Source organism: Canis lupus, chromosome 1 (assembly GCF_003254725.2).
Source record: "Canis lupus dingo isolate Sandy chromosome 1, ASM325472v2, whole genome shotgun sequence".
Classification (NCBI taxonomy): Eukaryota; Metazoa; Chordata; class Mammalia; order Carnivora; family Canidae; genus Canis; species Canis lupus.
The window spans coordinates 545,665-572,494 of NC_064243.1; the positions used below are offsets into that span (position 1 = coordinate 545,665).

The window sequence follows — 26,830 nt, forward strand, 5'->3', positions numbered from 1 at the left end:
CCTCGTCGGCGGCCACGCGCACGCGCACGCGCACGCGCACGCTCACGCTTACGTCGGGCGGCCACGCGCACGCGCACGCTCACGCTCACGCTTACGTCGGGCGGCCACGCGCACGCTCACGCTCACGCTCGCGTCGGCGGCCACGCGCACGCTCACGCTCGCGTCGGCGGCCACGCGCACGCACCGACCGGCTCGCGTCCCCGCCGGGAAGGGCTGCCGCGCGGGAGGCTGCGGTCGGCTGAGGTGCGGGCGGACGGAGCGGGGAGCGGGGGCGAGGGAGGCAGGGGCTGGCGTCTGCGGGGCGTCCTCGCGGCCCCGTTCTCCTTCCAGGGGTAGAGCTTGACAGGGGCCGGGGCCGGGGCCGGGCCGGGGGCGGGGGCAAGGTCTGCGGGGGTCCCAGGCCCTCCCCGCGGCGGGACCGAGGGGCACGGATGGGGGCGACCCCGGGGCCTCCGCACCGGGGACTGGGTCTGCAGGGCGTCCCCTCAGTGCCGTCCCTCTTCCAGGGGTCGGGGGGGTGAGGTCTGCTGTGGGACCCAGGGGCGCGGGCGGGTGCGACGTGCAGCCCTTGCCCGCAGTCGGCCGCAAGGAGCCGGTGCGCGCATTTCCCGCAGGTGTGCCCGCAGGTGTACCCGGAGCCGCCCCGAGATGTCGTACATGCTCCCACACCTGCACAACGGCTGGCAGGTGGATCAGGCCATCCTGTCGGAGGAGGACCGCGTGGTCGTCATCCGCTTTGGACACGACTGGGACCCCACGTGTATGAAGATGGACGAGGTGCTGTACAGCATCGCGGAGAAGGTAACACAGCCCCCCGCCCAGCGTCAGCCTAGGAAGCTGTGGTCTTTGGTTTGCCCCGTTTGCTAGGTGGCTGCAGGGTTGGAGTGAGGTGACCGCGTGCAGGTCCTCCTCTTCCTCCAGGCTGCAGAGGCGCAGCAGGGTCCAAGGGCCTGACCCCCGCGTGGAGGCTCCAGGCCTCAGAGGGTAGGGTGCGGCGGGCTCAGGGGGCCTGACCCTGTGCCCCGAGGCTACGGTCCTTCCGTGGGAGCAGTGTGTCCCTGGTCTCCAGGTTTTGAAGGGGTTCATGGTGCCACCTCCACGGAGCTGGGAGCAGCACACCTAGGGACTTCGTGGAACGCCATTTTAGCCAGGTAGCTGCACAGGATTGCCAGTTTTTGGTGCTTTGCTCCCTGTGTGTGGGAGGCAGTCGTGCCTGTCAGGGGAAGGAAAGCCTGTTCTCCATCCCGGTCTTTGTGCCCTAAGTGCACTCCTAGCTCAGACGTGCTCTGGGAGACTTGCCTGGTTGGACCCAGTCTGGGTCACCATGCTGGCACCCTGGCTTGTCGGAGGCTCTGTTGGCAGTTCCAGAACCAGCAGCACCTGGTGCTCTCCTGTGGGCTCTGTGGGCTCATTTCAGGAGAACTTTCATTTGGATGTGTAGTTGTAGCCAATTCATAGATTACTTACTGATATTCCGTAAATAAGGAGAGGTCAAGAGTAATGGAAACATTAAAGCCATGATTTCTTTCAGAGGAAGAAGGGCTTAAGATAGCTCAGTACATGGTAACAGGTGTAGGGACAGATGTGTCTGGGAAAGGCGAAGTCTCGGGGGTCAGAGCAGGACCCCACATTGAGGTTAGTTCACTAACAACTATCTGACCTTCCACTGCTACTTTTTCTGATCTCCTGTGTGGCGGGAGAAGCCAAGCGAGGCCGGGTGGTAGCACTGGGAACCGTGGAACTGTGGAGGCCGTCTTTCCGGTCAGTCACGTGAGGATCGCTTGGAAGACTTGCTCAGGTGCACCTCCGAGGTTCTCGTTCTGCAGGTCTGGGGTGAGGTCCACACACAGCTCTGCCCAAAAGCTGCCCTGGGAATTCTGAAGTGGCTTCCAAAAACCACTTGGCAGAGTTCGGGATCAGAGTAAGGGTGCTGGGAGACTGGCCGTTCCCTTTCTCTTCTTGGGGAGCCTGAGGAGGTGCCTGGGGAGCTCGGGAGAGCTGCGGCGCCAGTTTGTCGCGTCAAAAGCAGACACTGCTGTGGTCAGTGAAGAACCACCTCCAAGCACTTTCCTGAGAAACACCATTGCTGCTCTGTTGACCTTGAAATAACGTAGGGTGTGTGTTCTGAATTGTGCGGGGCATGTGGGGGCATAAACACCAGGTGGTGACCAGCTCCTGCTGCCCTCGGTGCAGGGTCAGGATGGTTAGAGACGGGAGGCTCCTTTGGCTCTTCATACCCAGGCAAAACCCAGCAAGACGCTCTTCTTTGGGAGACAGATTTTGTGTTAACCTGAGCTCTTAGGGACTTTCAGCAAGTTGTTTGTTCTTTTCCCATCCCTGTGTGTCAGCTGTAGGCTGGACTGCGGGATCACTGAGGAACGCACTCTGGGATCGAACCTACTGATAAGAACAGTTTAGTTGGGCTCACTTTGAGTATTTGTCTTTGTTTTATCTTTAAGGTACTTTTTCTTTGGTCCAAAAATTTGGATTTCTGTTTTAATAAACTTTTAATATTATATAGTACAGTTATTAGAAATGCAAACTTGAAACTCATCACAAGATAATTGTTTTATTTTCTTCTGTGTAAAGGCAAAACATGAGTTTATAATTCTGGAAGTCCTTCTTGAGCTCAACAGGAATTTTTGAAATTTAAAGTTTTAGTATAAAGAACAACTTAACTATCTAAAAATCTCCCTCTGCAGAAATGGCAGATAGTGGGGGATCTTCCTCATCCTGTCTCGAGCCCTGTTTGGATACCCCAGCTGTTTTAAAGTGAGTAAAAGTTCCACCGTTTAGGCTGGACTTGATTAGATTGTTTCTCCGGGAATGTGGTGTGTTGACTTGATGCTTTGATGGTGCCAACCATCATGAGGCCACCACCTCATGCTGTATTAGTTTTGAGCTGCCCTGAAAACATGGGAGGTAAGCTTAATGATTTTACAGATGTCTGGAGCTTGGTAGAGTGGTAATAACAAAGTTTCCTATTTAAAATCTGATTTTATGCACAGCCTCAGGGAGAGGCTGTGTACCTCTGAGCTGTCTTACCATTTTGCAGGAACAGTTTGTCACAGCTCGCTGTTAACTTAAACCCCACGATGGGGAAGAATAAATGGGACTTTTAATTTTTGCATGTTAAAAAAAAAAACCCATGCAAATAGTTTAAGATCTGCAAAACCTCGGTGACATCATTGATTCAGGATCATACATTCAAGAAAATTGTATATGAGACAAATAGACATGGAACTTTTTGGAAATGATTTTAAGGGATCATTCTTAAGTTGCATAAAGTAAATTGAATCTTTCTGGAGGTGACGTGCAGTCAAATGAGGTATCTCATACGCGCCAGGAACTTGTGTATGTTTGCTATGGCTTTGTGTTTCTGGGTGCAGTGACCTTGGAGCTAGCAGCAGGCTATGAGGGGCAGCATGGAGTGCTGGTGTCTGCTACGTGCTCCCCGTGTGATCCTACATAACTTGTCTCTGTGCCTCACTTTACTGTCTGCAAGAAAGGGGTAGTAGTGCCTAACCCATTGATAGTCGTGAGGATAGAATTAGCATAACAGGCTTCTGGACCACTTCCTGTCACGTGGCAGGTAACACAGGCAGGAGTCATTAGCCACTGTTATCAGTGACCTCGTCATTCACGTTACAGAAGTTGCTAATCAGGCAGACAGCTTGGGAAAATAAAGTCATTGCGCAGTATTTTTGAGGCTTCGACGTGAATTACCTAAAAATGGACTCTTTGGAACTAAAATACATTGTGCCAATTGACAGTCCAGAACATGCTCCCCAGCTTCCTGGGTGGGTTCTTAGCTGGAGGAGCTCTGTGGGAAAGGTTGGACCGGTGGCCTTGTGCTGCCCTTCTTGCCTTAGTGATTTGCGTGAGTCCTGTCGACTTGGAAACAGATTTAGTGGCATATGATGAAGGACGGCTGCACAGCTTGGTCAGTGACTTGTTGAAGGAAAAGGAGGTGTGCTTATAAAACGTGTAGGCGGGCAGCCCGGGTGGCTCAGTGGTTTAGCGCCACCTTCGGCCCAGGGCATGATCTTGGAGACCTGGGATTGAGTCCCACGTTGGGCTCCCTTCATGGAGCCTGCTTCTCCCTCTGCCTGTGTCTCTGCCTCTCTCTCTCTCTCTCTCTCTCTCTCTGAATAAATAAATAAATCTTTAAAAAAAAAAAAAAAAAAGAGGACTCCCATGGGTAGAGAGGCAAAGAACCTAAAAAAAAGAGATCCTAGTGGTTAAGTAAGCTTCAGAGATGCACACGTTGAAGTAGCATGCTGCCGTTTCTCATACGTCAGAGGGAAGGAATTTACTGCAGTGGTGCCGAGAGGGTTAATACTGACACACTTCTGGAAGCAATTGGGCATCGCATGAAAGGCCTTAGAACTCAGTAGCCCAGCTCTCCAGTCCTAAAGAGGACTCTTCTGCTCCACGGGACATTTGCTGTGATTTCTCAGCAGAGCTGGAAGCAGTGAAAGGGTCGGTGATAGGACAGCAGCGTGACGACTGTAATCTCTAGATCATGAGCAGGTAACCCCCGTGTGACCTTCACATCCCTGAGGCAGGTACACCAGGTCACTTGTTCAGGCTGCGAAATGGACAGTTGGGATTTGAATCGGGAATGTCTGCTTCACCCGATAGTGTATTATTTGGCTGCTAAAAAATTATTTTAGAAATCATGTAGAAAAATGATTTTCTAAATACTGTGGGCATTTGCTAATGATGTCAGCTGGAGAAAGGAGGGCAAACATGACTTCCTCACACGTGAGTGTGTGGGCCTGGGGAAAGGGAAGGACTTTTCACTACAAGACACTCCTATTGATTTTATTTGATTGTTGTATATTTTTAAGTTCTGTAACTTGTTTAAAAAATACTGGGCTGGAGCACCTGGCCGGCTCAGTCAGTGGAGCGGGCGCTCTTGATCTTGGGGCCTTGATCAAGATCACGCATTGGGGTTAGAGTTCACTTAAAAATACGGGGCTGGACACATGGCAGTGGTTTTTCCATTCTGTTTCTCTATTTTCAAAGTGAATCTTTTTTAAATAGAGAAAATAGAGTAGACCCCTAGTTTCATTTCAGTTTTATAAAAAATACACAGGATTGTAGTGGATCACAGATTCCCTACCAGGTGTGACACGGGTGAAATAGATGAGACTGTTGTGGAAGGGCTTGAGATGAGAAGCCATGTAGCCCATGTTAGGAGAAGCTTTGGCAGACGGAGGCTGTTCAGAGGAAGGACACTGTCGGGCGGCCCAGAGTTGGAGGAAGGCCCCAGAGCCGCGGGACGGCCATCACCTGGCCACGCTCCTGATGGCCACCCCTCCCTTTGCAAGGACTTGAGCTGCAGGAGCTTGAGAGCCTCCCAGGAAGGCACCAGACCATGCCTGAAGGCTGGTCTGCTTGAACTCCAAACTCAGGATGACGTCACTAAGCTCACACTGTCCAGAAACACATTTTTAGTGACATTATGTTTCTTGCCTTTCGAAATACAAGTTTGTTGTTAAGATTCATTCAGTAAACATATTTACCGGTGCTGTGTGTGAGTCCGGTACAGCGAACTCACGGTGCCCAGCCTCAAATTTGCCTGCAGAACCATGATGTGATTCATATGGATGGGAAGGAAACAAGTAGTGGGTGTCACTTGGTGGTTTATTGTACTTTTTTCTTTTTTTCTTTTTTTTTTTTTTTTTGAGAGAGAGAGCATGTGAGTGAGTGGTGGGAGGAGCAGGAGGGGGGGCAGAGGGAGACCCCAGCAGAGACTTGATCCCACGACCCTGGGACGACCTGAGATCACAGCCTGCGCTGAAACCAAGAGTTGGACACTCCACCTGACTGCGCCACCCAGACACCCCTGTTTATTTTACTCTGAATAAACTACAGTTTTCTTACTCATCATTGGAGGCTAAAGGAAAGAGGTCCCGCTCTTAAAGTTTCACTAAAAAACCAACATTTAGGGGCTCCTGGGTGCCTCAGTCAGTGGTGCATCAGGGCATGATCCTGGAGTCCTGGGATCGAGTCCTGCATTGGGCTTCCTGCTGGGACCCTGCTTCTCCCTCTGCCTGCGTCTCTGCCTCTCTCGGTCTCTCTCGTGAATAAATAAGTAAAATCTTTTTAAAAATCTTTTATTTTAAACCATAGTATCTTTGTTTTATACGTAGAAAGCAATAAAAGAAAGTGTCTCTGCTTAGTGAAATTCTAGTGTAGGCAGGATGAGAACTGGCAGGGTCACTTTGCCAGGACCGCTCCGCAGAGGAGAGTGCTGCTATCTGGGGGCGGCTGTGGAGTGAAATAACACTTTGCACGGAGGCTCTTTGGGCCTGTATGCTGCTCAGCTGCCTTCTCCTGTTTCACCAGGAAAAGAGGGAATTGGGGGTGGCCAGGGGAGGCCCTGCCTCTGCACCGTCCCTCAGTGACATCCTTTCTTCATGGCCCCCTCCTAGTGGGGCCGGTCCCTCTTTAGTGCCTTGTGCTGGTCGCACCTCAGCCCTGCGCTGTCTGGCACAGTCACTGGTGGATGACCTTCCAGTAGCCAGAGTCATGGATGCACGTGGACTTCACCTGCCTTGACCACCTACCTCCCTGGACAGGTCCCCGGTCTCGGTTTGTGAGTGCATCTCCTTGGCCACCCCTTACCTGCCCTTGGCTCTGCAGTGGCTACGGCCCAGCCCCTGTTGGATGTAGGCAGTGGTGCCCAGAGTACAGCCACACCAGCACACCAGCATGCCTTGTAAGACTGTCTCTACAGGTGCTCCTTCGTTTCCTCAAGTTTCCAAGCCCTCCTTACTTGTAAACAGCTTCATCACCTGAACTGTGGCCTAGAAGGTCCCCAGGCTCACGTTCCACCTCTATCTAACCCCCTTCCCGGGCACTGCCTCTGTCCCTGCCTTGTCCTCTCGTGCACACGCGGCTCTCCCGGCTGGCACACTCCCCACCCTCCCAGGCCTCCTGTCCCCTTTGGGCACGCCAGTTTGTTCAAGGCTCAGGTAGGGGATCCATCCAGAGTTTGGCCTTCAGAGCCAGACACGGTGAGTCTCAGCTTTGCCACTTGCTTCCCTTGCAGCTTAGAGGCGCTTTGTCTTTCTGAGCCTTGATTTCATTGTGCACAAAACTGGAGTAATGTCCCAATTTGGAAGAACTATAAGTCATGGGTGAGAAGGGCCTTGCACAGAGTAGCTAGCGGTCAGTCTACAGTGAGGTAGGAGCATGTTCATGTTTGGGGGAAGTGAACCTAACGTGATGGTTTGCTTCTGCTGCCAGACCATCTGTGTATCTGAACAGTGACTGTCACACAGGCTTAACCTCTGTGGTACAGTTTGTCTTATTTTAAATAAAACCAGAATACAGTTTACTAGCTAACCATGAAAATAAAGGAGGTGCTCACTGTTGGCACAGGAATCCAGGGTTTTGGGAATGTGTTCACAGAGATTGGATCAGCCATATAAAGGCTTTCTGGACGATGGGGCACGTGGGGGCATCAGCATCCACACAGGAGCCAACATGTGAGGTTCTGAGGCTTCTGACGGGAGCTGGGGGGTGAACTTTCCTTGGTGATGGTGGCTTAGGTTTCTATGTTAAATACTTTTTAATGTTCCTGAAAGCAGAGAGGAGGGGAGGGTAAGCCCACCCCTCAACCCACCGCGCAGGTCCAGCAGTGACCGATACTTGTCAGTCTTGTGTCACCTGAGCCCTGATATCGTTATACTGCAGTCTTTAAACAGGTCCCAGATACCATGTTACTTCATCTGCAAATTATATTCAGAATTTTAGAATTACTGTTGTACACGTTTCTTGGGGCTGCAGTAACAAAGCCCCACAACTGGGCAGAGAAAACAACAGAAGTCTATTATCTCACGTTCTGGGGGCCAGGGGCCCCACACCAAGGTGTCCACAGGGCCACGCTGCCTCTGAAATCCTGTAGGGACAATGCCTTGGCACATCCTCCGTGCTTGGGTCGTCCGTGGCTTTCCTGCTCCCCACAGGTCATCCGTGGCTGGTTCTCTAAAGGACACCATCCGAATGGCCAGTCTTCTCACTGGTGGTGGCTGCAAGGAGCCTCTTCCCAGTAGGGCCACATTCTGAGTTTTGGGCTTAGGGCTCCGCTATGTCTCTTCCTGTGGGTGGCGCAGCTCAATCTGTAACCTATGGGTGGCGTGAGCTTCCTGGAAGGCCTTAAAATGGAGTTTATAGAGGCCCTTAAATGCCACCTTCTTGTGGTACAGGTTCTGTTATAGGAATTTATCTTTGGAAATAATGAAATACGTACACAAATTTAAGGGTAAGAATGTTCACAGGTGAATAATTGGTATTAATGAAAAATCTGAATTGTTTTCATGAAAAATCAGATAATAATGGAAGAATGACAAAATAGTGACATAACCATTTGATGAAGCATTATATAGCCATAAAAATTCTGTTTGGGGGGCAGCCCTCTCGGATCCCCTCCCTTTTTGGGAGCTTTGTACTATTGATCAATAAGCTTTGCTTTGGGGATCCCTGGGTGGTGCAGCGGTTTGGCGCCTGCCTTTGGCCCAGGGCGCGATCCTGGAGACCCGGGATCGAATCCCACGTCAGGCTCCCGTGCATGGAGCCTGCTTCTCCCTCTGCCTATGTCTCTGCCTCTTTCTCTCTCTCTGTATGACTATCATAAATAAAAAAAAATTAAAAAAAAAAAAAAGCCTTGCTTTGGTGCCCACAAGAAAGAAAAAGTTTGGGGAAAGTATGTAATTTATACAAGAGCATGTTTGTAATTAAAGCAGGATATAAAGTATGTGGTATGATCACATTTTATTAAAACAGTATAAACATTTACATATGTGAGCATATATATACACCAGGAAAAGTGGGAAAGAACTTACTAAACATATATTTATAGCAATTAATTAGTGAAAAAAGTTAAAGAACATGTGTTCTGTGCAGTATTATTTGGGGTACTAGCATATTAGTATCTGCAAGTGCTTGAACCTAAATGGGGGAATCATAGGGCTGAATTCTAAGGGCAGTTATTGATTGTGTGCAGTGAAGTATTTGGAAAAGTTCATACAGATTATCACTAGGTCGACATGAATAATGTAGCTGTGGACATTTTCTGCAGGATTCCCATAACCTGCTATCCTGGAAATGTTAGACCAGGTATAGACAGCCCAGTGTCAGGACCATGAACCAGCTGGGTTGTCTTCCTGCATGTTAGCTCTACTGGGAAAAAAGGCTGGGGAATTGATTTGAAAATTATCCTCTTATACACAGAGTCTTGTTTGTTTTTAAATGTGCTTTTACAAAATAAAAAATTGACATTTTATAGGGTTTTTTTCAATCTCTTTTAGGTTAAAAATTTTGCAGTTATTTATCTTGTGGATATTACAGAAGTGCCTGACTTCAACAAAATGTATGAGTTGTACGATCCGTGTACTGTCATGTTTTTCTTCAGGTATGTTCTCTTAAAATCATCGTTTCACTTAAATATTGTTGGTGTGAAGCTTGATGTAATCACGATATCTTTACATTTGATGGTACTTACATAATAAAGTTGAGCAACATCATGAGTCAAAAAAGTTGTGTTGTGGAGATTTTAAGCAGAAAGAAATCACCATTTGACATTGTTTTTATTTGTCAAATTTTCTGGGTTTTTTGTTTTTTTGTTTTTGTTGTTGTTGTTGTTTTAGATTTTATTTATTTATTCATGGGAGACAGGCAGAGACACAGGCAGAGGGAGAAGCAGGCTCCATGCAGGGAGCCCTATGCGGAACTTGATCCCAGGACTTCAGGATCATGCCCTGAGCTAAAGGCAGACACTCAACCACTGAGCCACCCAGGCGTCCCAGTTTCTATTTATTGTTACTACATAAGTTGACAAATAGTGACATTAAGCATTAGATGTAAAGGGAAAGTAGAGCTCCCCAGCTGGTGAGGACCGTATAGGGTGTATCTCAGCCTGTACTCATGTGACAAGTTAGCACAACTGTAGCAGCTGAAAACAGCACAGGTAGTAGGAGCCCAGCGTTGTGGGTCAGAGTTGGGGCTCTGCGGCTCCCCTCCCAGGGTCTCAGGAGGCCAGTCATGCGCTGGGCCCTTAGCCGGCCATCAATCGGGGAAGAAGCCACTGCTCGTGGGGTTGTGGCCGTGTCCACTTCCTATGGCTGTGGGTGTGAAGCCGCTGTGTCCTCGCTGGCTGCGTGCTGGGGCCCCCTGTTCCTGAGCCCCTTCCATCTCGGGGCTTGCACTGTCTCTTGCGCTACCCTGTTCTGCTTCTGCTATGCCGGCAATTATCTCACCCAGATAATCCAGGATCATCCCCTTATTTTAAAGTCAGTGGATCTGTAACCTTCGGGGTCACCTGCCCAACCCTATGTGTCTGTAATGTTGCTGAGCATTGGCATCTCATCACATCACCATCCCAGGGATGAGGGCAGGAACTTCTCAGGGTTGAGTGTAGGGTTTTGTCTGCCATAGTGTGCACTCCGGGTCCACAGATGCACATCCTTCCCCTAAGCAAAATCAGTAAGACTGAGGCCTCTTGGGCTCCTGGACACCCATCCTGCGTGACCTCGGCTCCCCAGCACCCAGTAGGGCAGCACCCAGTAGGGCAGCAGAGGAAGCAGCTCTGATTTCTCAGGGGCCCTGGGACAGTTCAGCCGGGGCTTCCCAGCCTCTTCTAGGAAAGGCATGTGCCATGGGGCGGCTTCCCACCCTGCTTCAGCCGTAGCCCCTGGGGTTTGTTGCCTGCACTGTCCGTCCCTGCAGCCCAAGTCCCTGCCCCGGGCATCTGCAAAGACGGTGGGGCACACTGTTCTTCATTGGGACTGAGCATTCCGGCCACAGAGCTTCCTGGGGCTTCCGCAGAAGGTCATTCCTGGATCTGGTATCTGCTGAGGGGCATTCGTGGGTCTTACACCCGTGTTCCTTGCTTTGCTGTCCGCAGTGGGGAGAAACCAGGCAGCCCCTGCAGGACTTGGCTTGATAGTTCCTTCGTTGACCATCCAAGTGCATCCTTGTGACTTCTGCTTCTCCAGAACCACAGGACAGGGTCACTGATGTCCAGCCACCAAGTATCGAGGCCCTTCCTCTATCCCAGCCTTGTGTTCCTTGCTGCCCTAGGCACCCGCGCTCTTCAGATCGTGTTTCTACTGACAGCTCTTCATGGCAGCCTAGGCCTTTTCTCGTGCTGCTCAAAACTCTCCCCAGGCCATCAGGTGCGACTTATGAGGCTGTCTTGGGTCCAGCCTCCTGCTGCCTGTGGCAGCCGAACCAGAGCACTGCCTCAGAAGAGAATACGGACCCTCCTTCTGCTCTTCCTGTGACCCAGAATTCTAAGATGAGGCACATCAGTACTGCTGTTGATTTTTTCACCAAATGCATATATTGAGTCTTGCCAGGTTTTGTGGTCTCCACCAGGACATCAAGTCAGATACAGCAGGGTTCCTGCCATCACTGAGCTTCATGGGTTGGCCACAGCTGAGTAGACTAGCAAAAGGACACAGAAGGGCCAGAGGATAGGTATTTATAGAGACACAAGTACTAAGTAAGTTTAGAAAGAGCACATGCATTCCTAGGGGCTAGTGTGGGCATGAACAGTCAGGTGTTTGGTGTCCCGTAGGGACACAGAATGGCTGGCACACTGGTGGTAAGAAGGAGCAGATCCCTGGGCCCGAGTGCGGGTGCGCAGTGTTACCCTGCAAGTGAGTGTTCGCAGTAGAGAAGCATCAAATTTGCCTTTTTGGATGCTCGCTCTGGTTGAAAGGTGTCCAAAGCAGAGACTGCAGGACAGAGCGCTTCATTCTTGTTCAAGTGAAAAGTTAAATTAGTGAAAACAAATTAATGTTCAGCAGACCTGGGGAAAACAGTGCACCAAGGACAGAAAAGATTACTCTCTTTGTCAAGTGCACATACAAGATCATTTTTTAAAGTATCCTTTTAAAAAACAAATTCGTAAAATATCGTCTACTTCCCTGATTGTAGGAATGCAAAATATACTAATTTCACAATAAGGGCTTTTTAAAAATTCTGAGGCCACTGGGGCCTTTAGTAAAGTATACGCCCAGAGCTCCCAAGAGTGCCATGAAAATCTCATGTGTTGGGATCCCTGGGTGGCGCAGCGGTTTGGCGCCTGCCTTTGGCCCAGGGCGCGATCCTGGAGACCCGGGATCGAATCCCACGTCGGGCTCCCGGTGCATGGAGCCTGCTTCTGCCTCTGCCTGTGTCTCTGCCTCTCTCTCTCTCTCTCTCTCTGTGTGACTATCATAAATAAATAAAAATTTAAAAAAATATATCATGTGTTTCTGAAGTAAATCCCCACTCCGCCACCCCTCTGCCCCAGAAAATGCTATTACTGTCCAAGTGACTAGAACTGTGCCCTCTGACCTTTCAGCTCCCCAGAGGACATGGGTCCTGAGGGAGTCGCAGAGTATACAGAAGGAGCTTGCACCAAGCATGGCTGTGTTAAGATAGTGTTTACATTATTTCCATCTTCTAAATCATGGTGGATCCTCTTGACTGTGTTCTTGTCTTCACTGATGTTTAACAAGAGCCTGAGATGGTAGGAAATGGCATTTTTTTTTTTATGGAACTGTTTTTAGAAGGATTTTTGTGAGCACTGACCCCTCCCCCCCATGTCCTCTTTGCAGGAACAAGCACATCATGATTGACCTGGGTACTGGTAACAACAACAAGATCAACTGGGCCATGGAAGACAAACAGGAAATGATAGACATCATCGAGACTGTGTACCGGGGCGCCCGGAAGGGCCGCGGCCTGGTTGTGTCTCCAAAGGACTACTCCACGAAATACAGATACTGAGCTCAGCCCAGTCTCCGTGCACAGAAGTGGTGCAGAATTGTTTTCACATGGAAATATTTGAAACTATTTAAAGCCTTAGAGAAAGCGTTTGGAAGTGAATTCAAAGCTCAAGGACTTGGAGGGTCTTTGTAGTAAGGGTTGCATGGCATCAACTCTTTGCCTGTCTGGCCATTGTATTTTTATATTAGCAAATATTTGTAAATACCTAGCTGACACGAATAAAGTACACAGTGATGGAAAGTCATAATTGCTTATTTCTTATGAACCTTGCCGTACAGATAACTGGTTTGGGCAGTTGGAGACTAATCGTCATCTTTAGCACTGGAGTAGAATTCACCATGTTTTACCCATGTGGCAGTAGGAATCCATGTGAGTTCTCCAGGGCTGCCAGAACAAAGTGGCACAGACTGGGTGACAATGGAAATGAGTTGCCTTGCCAATCTGAAGGCCAGAGCCTCGGGTCCGGGTGTGGTCAGGTCAGGGCTGGTTCCTTGGGGCTGTGATGGATCTGTTCCCTGCCCCTCTCCTAGATTCTGCTAATTTCTGCCGATCTTTGGCATCCTGTGGCTTGAATCTTTGCCCCTTCACAACCTTCACATGGCCTTCTCGCTGCATGTGTGTCTGTGTCCAAATTTCCTCTTCTAAGGACGCTGGTCACTGGAGAAGACCACCCCACAGGAGCATGACCTTATCTTAACTGATTACATTTGTGATGACCCATCTCCAAATAAGGGCATGTTGTAAAAAAAGGGGGGGTGGGTGCATGTTGTCCTGGGGATCCGAACTCCTGACATGGGAACTTACTGGGGGTGCAATGCAACACACAACACAATCCAAAGGTTGAGTTCTGAAAGAATATACACTTGGGGGAAAAATGTCTTTTATTCTTGCTATAAAAACAGTGCAATAAAATAATGATTCTTGGAGGGTTTTTTCTTTTAAGATTATTTATTTGACAGAATGAGCACAAGCAGGGGAAAGGGCAGAGGGAGACAGAGAAGCAGAGTCCCCACCGTGCAGGGGGCCTGATGCGGGACTGGATCCCAGGACCCCAGGATCATGACCTGGGCCAAAGGCAGATGCTGAACCAACTGAGCCAGCCAGGTGCCCCAGAGTTTTCCTCTTAAATATAGAGTAAGAGTTGTTTCTATTCCTCCTGAGCTCGTATCTACTGTCCTCAAGCAGTCTGTATTTTCTGTAGCAACCACAGCTCCTGGTACATGCAGTTTTTTGTTTCTCCTACCCCAGCAGCATGTGGGTAGGTGGTTGGTTGGGATCTTCCCAGGCACATCTTGTGCACACAGACTGAAAGTGTGGAGCGTGGGGCCCGTCTGCTTTCAAGGCCGGGCTCTGCCAATTACTGTGGCAAGTGGCCTCCTGGAACTCCATTCCAGGTGGGGGGGGGGGGGGAGTTGGTAGTCTCTGTTTGTCCCACGTGTGTCAGAATAGTGCCTGGTGGGCTCTTCTTGGTGTGAAAGCACTCACTGCCATGGCCAGATTGACTGTGGTTTGACTGTGGTTGAGACACAAATACAAGCCAGCAAATACAAATGAGGTGTGCTTGAAGTGGATTTCAAACTCAAATGCAAATCCTCAGCTTTATTGGTCCAGCCTTAATTTTCCCATTTACAAAATAGGGAGTGTAATGCCACATCAAATGAGAGGCTAATGGAAAAATCATCATGACCCCAAGTGCCTGGCATATAATAGACATTCAATATTCTACTCCTGACATTTCTCCAAGGTAGGACAAACAGCCAAGGATCACATGAAAGGAAATGCGGATCAAAACCTGCAGATGCCATTTCACACTCACTGAGACAGATATGAATAGATTCCAAGATCAGATGAGTACAGGTGTTGTCAAGGATGTGGGGAAATTGGAACCCTCACACTGCTGGTGGAGAGGTGGAATGGGCAACCCTTTGGAAGATGGTTTAACAGTTCCTCAAAAAATAAAATAGGGGGACTCCTGGGTGGCTCATCAGTTGAGTGTCTCTCTTTGGCTCAGGGCGTGATCCCAGAGTCTCGGGATCGAGTCCCACAACGGGCTTCCTGCATGGGGCCTGCTTCTCCCTCTGTCTATGTCTCTGCCTCTTTCTGTGTGTCTCTTGTGAATAAATAAATAAAATCTTAAATAAAATAAAATAGGGAATTACCCTTTGACCCAGAAATATCAGTACTAAGTATATACCTAAGATAACTAAACATGTATGTCCACACAAACTTGGATGGAACTTTAGTGGCAGCATTATTCATAATAGCCAAAATGAGGAAACCACCCATACGTCCATCAACTGCAGAATGGATAAACAAAATGTGGTCCATCCGTACAATGGGATATTATTTGTTCATAAGAAATGAAGTACTGATGTAGGCTACAGCCTGGTGAACCTTGAAAACATGGTAAGTGAATGAGGTGAGGCACTACATATCGTATGAGTCCGTTTTTATGAAACGTCTGGAATAACCAAATTCATAGAGACAATAGAATAGTGATTGCTTAAGATTAGGGGGAGGGGGATGAATGGAGTGATAGCTAATGGGTATGGGATTTCTTCTTGAGATAATGAAAATGTTCTATGTGGTGATGGTTGTACACATCTGTGGATATACCAAAACCCATTGAATTGTGTTGAGTGAATTGTATAGTATGTGAATTATATCTCTTCTTGATAAAGCTTTATTAGCTGTTAACAGAAAAATAAGCAAAAATATTACACCCCACATTTGTAAACTAACTCTGTAGTTACTGTAAATTTGTTGGGTTTATAAATTGTAATAAGTTATTCATTTGACTTTAATAACTATCTTTTCACTGGTGCTTTGTAACTCCAATATGGTTTACTTTATAATGGTTTGGTCTCTTCCAGGTTCATATCCTATTATTATGTATCTACTGTCTACTTCATCCAGAACTAAGTGATTGACAAGCCATTTTCGCAAATTCTTCCAACCACCTGCTAGGTAGATAGTTTGCAGAGAAGGAAACTAAAGCTTCGTTTACCCAGAGTTATACCTCACAGCAGAGGACATAAATTCAAACCTAGATCTGCAGGGCTACCAACCTTGCCCCATTGCTGCACTGTGTTACTTTATTGCTTTATTCAAGTTGAAATTAACTAGTACAGAAAGTATACCACTGAACAATTTCTGTTTCCTGTCCTCCCCAGGGTGGTCTTTGTGCAAAGTCCAGAATTAGTCATGGCAGCTGACATAGAAGCAACAACTAGCCGAAGGTACGGAATATATTCAGGGATGCAGTAAGTAATCAAGTACCCTAAGGAAACGGACAGAGATTCGCAAGAGTGCTTATTGCAGCATTATTTGGAAACAATATTAATCAAATGGGAAACAATTCAAAGGATTATTACACAGCTGTTAGTGACTGACATACAGCTACATACATCAACATAGATGAATTTCAAACTACTGAATGGAGAAGCTAGGTGCAGAAGGATACTATGGCATGATGTCATTTATTTACAGTTTTCAGACATTCAAAACAAAGATCTGAAGCATTAAAAACAACCGGCAACCTTGTGTGTTTGCAGTAGATTGTTGTTCTGTGTGGGCCCCTAGGGTAGACTGCCTTTTCCTGACTGTTCTGAGCCCATGCAGAGAAGAGATGGGGAGCTCAGGGCACTAACAGAATCAAAACTATGACTATCCTTGGGGATCCCTGGGTGGTGCAGCAGTTTGGCACCTGCCTTTGGCCCAGGGCGCGATCCTGGAGACCTGGGATCGAATCCCATGTCGGGCTCCCTGCATGGAGCCTGCTTCTCCCTCTGCCTATGTCTCTGCCTCTCTCTCTCTCTCTCTGTGACTATCATAAAAAACAACAACAACAACAACAAAAAACTATGATTATCCTAAATACCACTCACTAATGTTAACAAAAACTGCACCCAGCTTTTGGTTCCTCAGGTTGCTCAGTTAAAATATAGGATATGTTCATGGCCTCATTAGGTTTCTTATCTGAAAGCTGAGGTGCTAGTTGGGAAAGCCGGATGTCTTGAAAAATCAGAATGGGGAACTTTGGGAGGACTCCCTTTATATAGGTGCCATTTTGAGTAGCTTTTTCTGCATCATTTTTATTAATGACTTTTAAAATACATCTGGTTTTAGTACCCTTTGTAGCATTTTTACAGTTATCATCAAAAGCTATACAAAGAACACCAACAGCGTCTTAATGAGATTTATATTGCTTTGCACACTGTAGTGGGGCAACATCCCACTAGTCTTCCCCAGCCTCTGCTAAAGCCCACATCCTCCATCTGGCCTCTGATTTTCTTGTTCAGCAGAGTGGTTAAGCTCTCACATATCTACATGTACAAAAAATTGTTAAAAAATGTTTGAGTAGCTCCTGGGGCCCAGGGCTGAGCAAAATCAATCTGGTTGCTTGCTGTCTCATGAAGATAGCCAAATGATCATGTAAAAGTGAAATTACAACTGTGACAGTCAATAGGTAGAGTGCTAGACGATCATATAAAAAGTAGATCTGACCCAGATGGAGACTCAGGGAAAGAATCCCTTAGGAAATCATTTTCAAGCTGAGATCAGATATTTAAAAAGCGAACTAAGTGGGTGTAGAGGTAATTGCATTCCAGATGGTGACCAGCAGGAGGCCCATGGTGGTGGAGAGAGCGGGGGCCTGTTTGAGAACTGGAGCATGTGATGTGGTTAGGTATGGGGGTGGGGGTGGGGTAACAATGAGAGGCTTTGCCTTGAGAACCAGGTATACAATTTTAGTTCTGATCAAATTTTAGTTCTGAGAAGATCTGTCTGTCCCCTTGGAGGAGCTAAAAGGGGATTTGGGAAGAGAGTTAAAAGTCTTTGGTGAGAGATCAGGCAAGAGACCATGGTTGTAAAGAAAGGAAATTAAATGTGAGAATTTAAAACTTCACACAATTGCATCCAGAACTGCTAATTTGCAAATTTAGCCCTGTATTATTAAACTTGATGTTTTCATAAGTTCCCAAATTTTGTGTTAAATGAGCTTTAAATTACAAGTATATAAATATAGCATTTGACATTGAATTTCCAACATTTTACTTAAGTACTCTATGAGTAAACTGCTTGCTACTAAAGTTTCATATTAATGTAGTTTATATTAATAAGTGTGTTTAAGCACATGTAAATCCATCTATTAATTTTCCCCTATGGGAGCATTTTTATTTATTTATTTTTATTAATTATTTTTTATGGTTTTTTCTTTATTATTTATGTATTTATTTATAAAGATTTATTTATTACTTTAGAGAGAGAGAACAAGAGTGGGAGGGGGGAGAATCTCAAGCAGATTTAGCACAGAGCCTGACATGGGGCTCCATCTCACACCCCTGAGATCATGACTTGAGCTGAAACCAAGAGTCAAACACTCAACCAACTGTGCCACCCAGGTGGCCCTGATTTCTTCTAATATATATGTAACAGGGTACTGGAAAATAGCAATCTTTTGTAAAAATGTTAAGAAGATGTTAAAACAGTTGATATTATAAAATGCCAAATAATCTGTAAAGGTAGGTGTCTGTGGTTTGAGATAGTAAATGTCAGACTATGAAAGGGGATCAGCTTGGAACTTACTTTAGAAAGAAGTATTTTTTCTGACAGTAAATGTTTTTATTTCATGTTTTATGTTGGCTTCGTGCTCAATGTGAGGCTTGAACTCATGCCCCTGAGATCCAAAGTCACATGCTCTACCAACTGAGCCAGCCGGGCACCCCAATGTTTTTATTTTAGTTAATACCTAATAGAAGCAAAACAAACAAACAAAACTAATAGAAGCTTTCTTTTTCCCCCTTTTATTTATTTATTTTTAAAGATTTTATTTATTTATTCATGAGAGACACAGAGAGAGGCAGAGACACAGGTAGAGGGAGAAGCAGGCTCCATGCAGGAAGCCCAATGTAGGACTCAATCCCAGGACTTCAGGATCACTCCCCGAGCCGAAGGCCGATGCCCAACCACTGAGCCACCCAGGCGTCCCATTTTTCCTCCTTTTAAAAAAGATTTTATTTATTTATTTTGAGAAAGAGTTTGGGGGGTGGGGGGAGAGAGAAAGATAATCTCAAATAGATTCCGTGCTGAGTGCAGAGTCCAATGTGGGGTAGCATCCTATGACCCTGAGATCTAGACTGGAGTCGAAGTCAAGTGTCGGATGCTTAACTGACTGCACCACTCAGGGGCCTAGAAGCTTTCTTTTCTACTTAATTTCTTAAAAATTCTGGATTTTGAATTGTGATCTATGTTGTTAATGAGGACTCAAGCCTGTTCAGTTTCCTTCAAATATCCACTTCAGTTTCTGCTAAAAGTATAATGGCAGGGGCACCTGGGTGGCTCAGACAGTTAAGTGCTCAGACCATGATCTCAGGGTCCTGGGACAGAACCCCGTGTTGGGCTCCCTGCTCAGTGGGGAGCCCGCTTCTCCCTCTGCCTGTGTCTCTGCCTCTCTCTGTGTCTCTCATGAATAAATCAATAAAGTAAAATTTAAAAAAAGAAAAAGATAGATGTGTGCCACCAAGGGAGTATAAAACGACACTTCCTTTCCTTAGATGCCTTTGACTAAATGCACTTGGCCTTCACTTGTACTTCTGACCTTAAGGAAAAATATGCAGAGAATTCATGGTAACAGTGCTCCTTGCAGCAGCATTTAGAGTAGCAAGAAAGTGGGAAGTTGCCTCAATGTCCAAGGGGTAGTTATGGGAAAGTTTAAATTATTACAGCCATATGATAGAATGGTAGCCATAAAAACAAGTGTGAGAAGTGAATGAAATTTTCACATGGAAAATATGTTTATGGTATGAAAAGAGAACAGGATCTGAGATTATAAACAACATGATCAACCATATATAAAATTGTATGCACAGAAAAATGTGTATAGCGGCTAATTCTAAACTGGAAAATTCTGCGATTTTGACTTTTGTACGAAGAATAGGATTTCTCTGATATGCAGGAATAGTGTTATTTTTTACATTGAGAGCCTATTACCCCTTTTAGGTGATCATAGCTTTATTTTACTCTGGCTCAGAGGGGAGAATTGGACAATTATTTGGTTGTGTTTATATAACCTGCAAACAAGCCGAAGTCTTGTCCTTGTTCTCTCGTTGGTGACCACCTCCAGAGAAGCCGAAGCGCGCCTGGAGAAGCTGTTTTCTTGGGTTTGGAGAACATCATTCTCAGAATGTGTTTGAACTAGACAGATGAAAACGAGTCTTCCCAAACACTCTGTGACTGGAAAAGCTGACTCGGAAAGCAGTTATTTGGGGATCCCTGGGTGGCTCAGTGGTTTGGCGCCTGCCTTTGGCCCAGGGCGTGATCTTGGAGTCCCGGGATCAAGTCCCGCATCAGGCTCCCTGCATGGAGCCTGCTTCTCCCTCTGTCTGTGTCTCTGCCTCTCTGTGTCTCTCATGAATAAATAAAATATTTTTTTTAAAAAAGGAATGCAGTTATTTAAAAAGCAATCTCAGAAGACAATTTATGATGTTTTAAAATCGATATAGAACTTAATTCAGGAAAAAAAGAAAGTGACCTAATATAGCTTAGGCTTTGTCCCATGGCTTATAAATACCAGGTGTTCATTGGAAAATTTTACAACTATCTTTGTCAATCACCTTCTGAATTATTTTCTTATTGCATTGTTTGTTCTTATAATCTTTCATTTTATTAAAATGAATTTTTAAATTAATAAAAATCAGAACTCATGCAAATTATTATTTTAAAAGTACAGGTTTGATTTTATCACATTTTCAAGTGCTGGTCTACTGTCTTAAGGTCCGTAAGAAAAAATTTTGAAAAAGGTAATGGTTTCTTCATATACCAATTAATGTATGGTTAAATAAACTGGAATCCAAAGCTTTCGCTAAAAATACAAAATTTCCCCTGTCCATTTATGGACAGGAAAAATTCCATATGTGGAAGAACATAAATACTAAATGCTTTTCTTCTTACACACATGGAGTCAGTGTGCACCCACAGCTGACGGGGATAAACAGCATGCACTCTTGAGACAACTGAACATTACTTCTGCATCTGCATCAATACTGCATCGCTGTGACTCACCCCCCCCAAGTATCCAGGAGACAACACCAGCCGGCCGCAATATGCTGCCTCTCTACTTTGATTAACTGCAGGAAAGGGGCCACCGTGTTGGTTAGTGGGGAGGTGACAAAGTGCCAGGTCTACCGACGGAGAACAGTAGTTTCCAACATTTTGACATAGCTGACTCTCCCTTCTCACAGCAGGAACTCGGGGCTCGGGGATGTGCAGTGTCCCTGTGTGAACCCTGATGAGTGCAACCAACAAACACAGATTTACCCAAACATCTCAATTTATTGAGGTCCTTCTTTTCATTTAAAAGGCAGTACCACTGATTTAAACAAACTTGGATGTCTGGTCTTCTCTCGGGCTCCACGCACATCAAATGGTGGGGTTTCCATGTCTATTTGATCATTTAACTTGTTGACTAAACTTAAAACAGCAGCTTGATCTGGGTGATGAAGGATCTTGGGCTGCCATGTTCTTCCCTCAGGCTCTTGTCCCATCCCAGAATCAGCCCTGCAGGGTTGGGGGTGGGGAGGAGGGACAGCTGATTCCTCAGGGCCCGCCAGGAATGAGGCCAGAACGGTGAAGCTGTCCACCCTTTGCAGTGTTCACAGCTCCTAAGCAGCAGCTCCTACCCAATACCAGACGTAGGGGTTTATAAACTGAAGGCAAACTGGCTCTGATTCAGCAGGACGAGTGTGGATAATTTACCGGCTGACTTAGGGCAACAATCCTAAAACAAAATGGGAAAACAAAGGCACCTCATTGTCCAATCACAATATGCTTACATAATCAGAATATTCTGGAAATAAAATATGCAGATGTATCCTAATAAAATAAAGTTGTGCATCTCCATATGTCACGTAGACACAAATCCAGTCTGAGAGCTGAAGCCAAGCATGTATTTGCATCTTCAAGATGAAGTGGGACATGTCACTGGGAAAGAAATGTCTGCGTTGCGGGGTCAGAGCAGACCCTCGGGAGCCACGGTGAAATGGGCTGAGCACTTAAGGCACATGCGTCTTCTTTAAGGGATTATAGAAATATATGGTTTCAGATGGAAACTACTAGTTGCCCTCCCCAATCTCTAGTTCATCCTGACTCATGTTTTGATTGAAGACTAACCTGAGGGGTGGCGGTGAAAAGTCCTTTAATAAAAGCCAATTTTTAAATAATAGAGCTTGTCATTTAAAGTGTGCGCTTCCTGAGGAATTATGATAATTGTCCCAGTTAGTCTGTTCAGAAGAGATCATTTGTAAGAGTCCTTTATTGTCCCTGCAGGCTTCCCTCTAGCACAGAGGCAGGAGTCCCCATGGTGAACAAATACGGGATTGCCCTTTTCAAGATTAAAGCAATCAAAACACAGGCGGAAGGCAAACCTTTAGTTTCCTAATGACGCCCTTGCCCCTTGTTCCGAAACAGGATCCTCAACCCCAGCTTGCACCATGAGGTCATTTACATTCTTCTGTAGATCCTCGAGGCGACTTCCCATTTCTTCCAGTGCAACGTTAAGGGGAATTGTACACAAGGTCAGAACACCGGCCCGAAAGTCCCAGGAGACCAACTTCAGGTCACACCTGCTGAGAAAGATGCCTCAGCAATGCAACCTTTAAAATGAGAGTCAGGCGGCCTGTATGTACCTTACGGTGCAAAGTAACCATTCCCTACGGTTTTATTTTAAATATTTTATTTATTTATTCATGAGAGACACAGGGAGAGAGAAGCAGAGACACAGAGGGAGATGCAGGCTCCATGCAGGGAGCCCGTGGGACTTGATCATGGGATTCCAAGATCATGCCCTGAGCCAAAGGAAGGCACTCAACTGCTGAGCCATCCAGGCGTCCCTCCCTACAGTTTTTGTAGCCTCTTAAACCTTGGAACCGAGAGCTCGGTTCTAAATGCTTGGCTCCCCGTGTAGGATTCATCTGTTGTAACCAGATTCTAATGAATATGTACATATAATGGAAGTTAATTTTGTTTAAAACCAACTTTCCGGGCAGCCCGGGTGGCTCAGTGGTTTAGCGCTGCTTTCAGCCCAGAGCGTGATCCTGGAGACCCGGGATCAAGTCCCACGACAGGCTCCCTGCATGGAGCCTGCTTCTCCCTCTGCCTGCCCCCTCTCTCTGTCTCTCATGAATAAATAAACATATTTTTTTAAAAAGCCAACTTTCCTACAGTTTAATTTTTATCATGTTTTAAGAATATTTTTTCCCTATGAAAACCCATCTACAGAATCAAAATTTGAAGTAAACGGTCCCGTAAGCAAATACTTTGCCTATAATTTCTAAGGAGTGAGTTTAACTGTGTAGAGTGAGCTCTAGTGCACCAAGTCTTAGGGCAGATGTTACCATTATCTGGATTTGTTCAAAGTAGAACAAACATTCTACCCTAATTCTGCTTGAATTCACATCTTTTTTTTTTTTTTTTTTTAAGATTTTATTTATTTATTCATGAGAGACACAGAGAAGGAGAGAGAGAGAGGCAGAGACACAGGCAGAGGGAGAAGCAGGCTCCATGCAGGGAGCCCGATGTGGGACTCGGCCCAGGGTCTCCAGGATCAGGCCCTGGGCTGAAGGCGGCGCTAAACTGCTGAGCCACCCAGGCTACCCTGAATTCACATCTTAAGAAAACAGTGAGCTGCTACAGTTGCAAAACAAAACAAAGGTTGGGAGAGCCAGATGCAGTGTCCTATGTTGAAGACATTCCATGTCTTGTTTGCAAGTTTCTGGTTGCTTCTAGGGTATAAGTGTTCCTCAGCACACTACCCAGATTTATCTAGGGCTGATAAATAGGGCTCCTATGTATTTGTTTAGGGTGATTATTCGTAGAAACGTCCCAGGGGCAGCCTTGTGCCTGTGTCCTTACGTTTATCCCTGTCACACACGGTGCCCTCTCCTGCAAAGGACATAGGACATAGTTCCCGTGAGCAGTACTTAGTACATCGGGGTACTAAACGTAGAACCAGGAAATTCTAGGTCACTAGCATACAAGAAGATATTGCATGATAATTTTAGAGTTCAAAAGCATCATGGCATGTGTTATAAGCTAGAAAAGGATATTTCTGAGGTTTAACGTTGCAATCAGAGCTTGAAAATGTTCTTGAAGTTCCTGAAATAGATTTTCTGCCTGAAAAAAATGAACCATTAGACAACTGAATGTAATATTTACTTTTTTTTAGTCTTTTGATGAAATTTAATTTAATTAGATCTATTGCGGTCCTTTTGTTTGTTTTTTTCTTTTTAAAATATTTATTCTTGATGTAGGGCACTTGGCAATCATGGAAAAGAACCGTCCTTAATTATTTGTTTATATAGTTAGATTTTTGACAAGATGCCAAAGCTTTTCAATTCAGAGGGTAAGGGAACTCTTTTCAGGAGCATGGGGCATGAGGGAGCTGAACATCACCACCCAGCAGGCCTGACCCTGCCTCACAGCTGCACAAAAACAACTCTGGATGATGTGAGCGGAAAATGTACCAAAGGTCCCGGAGGACATAGGTGATCGTCTCGGTAACTTGGGTCCTGGGTGGGCTGAGCCTGCACCTAGAACACCACCACGTAACAGACCCCACTCTGGGGGGACCCCGTAGACGGTGTACTGACCCCACACCTGGGGGGACACTGCAGACCCCATACTGACCTCACACTGGGGGGACCGTGCACACCCTGAACTAACATACAGAAATACCAGGGTCGGTAGTGAGATCAGCCACCTGTGCCTTTTGGTTTATGGCTTGGAACAGAGGCCTGGGGCCCCGGATTCGGTGCTCACAGCGGTCACTGCATCCATCGCAGACCACAGGGCAGAGGCGGGTGTCCTAGAATCTGCACTGATCTATGGAGATGCCTGGAATCCAGAGCAGTTCCTCAGGGGGTTTGGGGTTTTTAACCGTTCTCAGGAGAATGCAGACCCACGAACGTACCACAGGTAACACTCTTCATGGAGACAAGGGAAACAGACTTCGAATGTAGCTTCCTGCTAGAGAAGGGGTGGGTGGGAAGGGCTTACCGTGGGGGCGTGCTCGTGTCCCCAGCCGCGCCCACCCCGTCCCGCCCCAGACCTTCAGGGGGTGCGGCACCCGAGGGGACCGCACTCACCGTGTCCCGCAGCGCATCCCCGCCTGGGGCTTTGGGTCCCCGCGTGTCCATGTCCAGTGGCTCCCCTAGTCCAGGTGGGTCCCCTGGTCCGGGCGGTCCTGGTGGTCCGGGTGGGCGGGGGATCCGGGCGGCAGGGCTGCCTCGCGTCCGTCCGTGGGGAGACGCTCCGGCTGCGGCGGGGACACTGGGGAGCCCGGACGCGGGCAGCAGCTCACCAGCCTGGTCCCGGGAGGGAATTCCTGGGCAGGGCGCGGTGGCGTGGGGGCGGGCGGCCCGGGGAGGGAGGAGACCCGGGAGGGAGGGAGGGCTGTGAGGAAGCTCCTCCAGGACCGGGGAGGGAGGGGCGGCTGCGGGCTGCGCAGGGGAGGGTTCGAGGCCTCAGAGACCAGGGAGTGAGCTCTTAGCGCCCAGGTGACACACGGTGTGACCTCTCCTGTGCCCCGGCCTGTGTGCATAGCAGTGGCTGTGAGCCGGGGGTCAGGCAGCCCAGCGATGGTGGCGCCGCACCCCCCTTGCCCAGAGCCCCTCCTCTCCCATAGACCTCTGCACCCAGGAGACCTGGACCCCACACACCACCACACCCAGCGGGGCACCCGCCCTCCCGCCCTCCCGCCTTCCCTTGGCTTTTGGGTGTGGGGTTGCCTCTCTAGGGGGCCGAGGAGGCCACACTCCGCCCCAGCAGCACCCCGACAGCCGGAGTCCCTCATCTCTCTCAGTCTCTGCCATTTCCATGGTCAGCCTGACACTCAGTCCTCACCCACCGCCACTGGCTCTCACGTCCCCCTCTTGGTTTTACCAAAAATCTGGAAGGAGCCTCTCATGACTCACATCCCTCTGGGAGCCTTCAGCACTGCCGGCTTTGTGGCACCCCAGGGCCCTGATTACCTGACTAGACCCTCCACACCAGGGTTCATGTGGCAGGGCTGCGTGTGTCTGGGTCACCCCCATGTCCCAGGGGCCTTGCTGAGTGGCAGGCAGCACCTGGATGCCTGGGCTGTGGGATGTGTGTGTTGAGATGCCCAACACCAGGAGAATGCACATCAAACTGCAGGGAGACCTCACCTCACGACCCCAAGGCCAGAATCCCAGACAATGAAAGGTGACGGCAAGGCTGTGGCAGATGGATGCGCTCCTCCATGGCCCTGCCACCCACCTGCAGACTCACAGTCCACACATGTCAAACGTAGAGTTACTGTGTAACTTCAGTTCCACCTCTAGGTACATTTGCGGGAAATGACCACATGCCTGTGACTCAGATGTTCACTCAGCGTCGTTGACAACAGTTAGACGTGGAGCTGTATGCCTGGCAGGCTCTGTCCGCACGTGGGACTGCATCTCCTGGTGTGAGCCCAGCCCCACATTCGGCACACAGATGACTTAAAAATAAAACATTAAAATATAAAAGGTGGAAAGAGCACAAAAGTCTGCCACAGACAACGAACGGACCAACAGATGTGGTCGGTCTGCACGGTGGATGGTGTTCAGCCCAAGGAGGAGTCCTTGGGGTCATGCTGTGTGATCGCAGCTGCACGGCAGACTCCACGTGTCTCAAGTGTCCACGGTGGGTGGATCGGTGGAGGCAGGTTGCTGGGCACTGGACGGGCTGAGGGAGGGGCCGCTAGTCTCGAAGGGGCTTCCTCCCCGGGGGCAGAGAGCATGGAACATCAGGTGAGGGCTGTGCTCAGCCCCCTGAATCAATGGCAACGCAGCGGCTGCATATGTGAGGGTGGCCATGTAGGGCGTGAACTGTTTCAACAAGCTGAAGTCATGGCTTCCTTGGAGTGAGGCCACATGACTGCTCCTGAGCTCTGGCAGCTTCCCTGGGAGGGCCGAGGAGGACAGGCACAGGTACCCATGGGTGTGCAGGGCTGCAAGCCTTTGGGCTGTGCTCGGGTCCC

The 26,830-nt window shown here is 47.7% G+C and overlaps 2 protein-coding genes and 1 non-coding gene across 12 annotated transcripts; 1 reads left to right on the forward strand and 2 right to left on the reverse strand.

Moving 5' to 3' along the window:
• Positions 1-131: 131 nt before the first annotated feature.
• On the forward strand, positions 132-13,039 carry TXNL4A (thioredoxin like 4A). Of its 9 annotated transcripts, none has more exons than XM_049111489.1 (5): positions 132-243; positions 615-801; positions 9,324-9,427; positions 12,365-12,532; positions 12,621-13,039. In XM_049111489.1, the coding sequence occupies exons 2-5, from the start codon at positions 649-651 to the stop codon at positions 12,790-12,792; spliced, it is 597 nt and encodes a 198-aa protein (XP_048967446.1). In that variant the 5' UTR covers positions 132-243; positions 615-648; the 3' UTR covers positions 12,793-13,039. The 9 variants fall into 9 exon arrangements, with proteins under 9 accessions (XP_048967446.1, XP_048967450.1, XP_048967454.1 ...); XM_049111493.1 differs by having other exon boundaries at positions 145-243; positions 606-801; XM_049111497.1 differs by having other exon boundaries at positions 145-243; positions 627-801.
• Positions 13,040-18,440: 5,401 nt separating this feature from the next.
• TRNAQ-UUG (transfer RNA glutamine (anticodon UUG)) lies at positions 18,441-18,513 on the reverse strand. Its single transcript has one exon. It is a non-coding gene; the product is annotated as a tRNA-Gln (tRNA).
• A 2,590-nt stretch (positions 18,514-21,103) lies between these two features.
• HSBP1L1 (heat shock factor binding protein 1 like 1) lies at positions 21,104-25,460 on the reverse strand. 2 transcript variants are annotated; one of them, XR_007411322.1, is made up of 3 exons: positions 24,933-25,201; positions 22,215-22,412; positions 21,104-21,568 (listed from the first exon to the last, which is right to left on the reverse strand). XR_007411322.1 is itself a non-coding variant. In XM_049111564.1 (3 exons), exons 1-3 carry the CDS (start codon positions 24,981-24,983, stop codon positions 22,217-22,219), a joined length of 237 nt encoding a protein of 78 aa, XP_048967521.1. In that variant the 5' UTR covers positions 24,984-25,460; the 3' UTR covers positions 21,104-22,216. The 2 variants fall into 2 exon arrangements, 1 of the variants encoding a protein (XP_048967521.1); XM_049111564.1 differs by adding an exon at positions 23,895-23,961 and having other exon boundaries at positions 21,104-22,335; positions 24,933-25,460.
• Between the last annotated feature and the right edge of the window lie 1,370 nt (positions 25,461-26,830).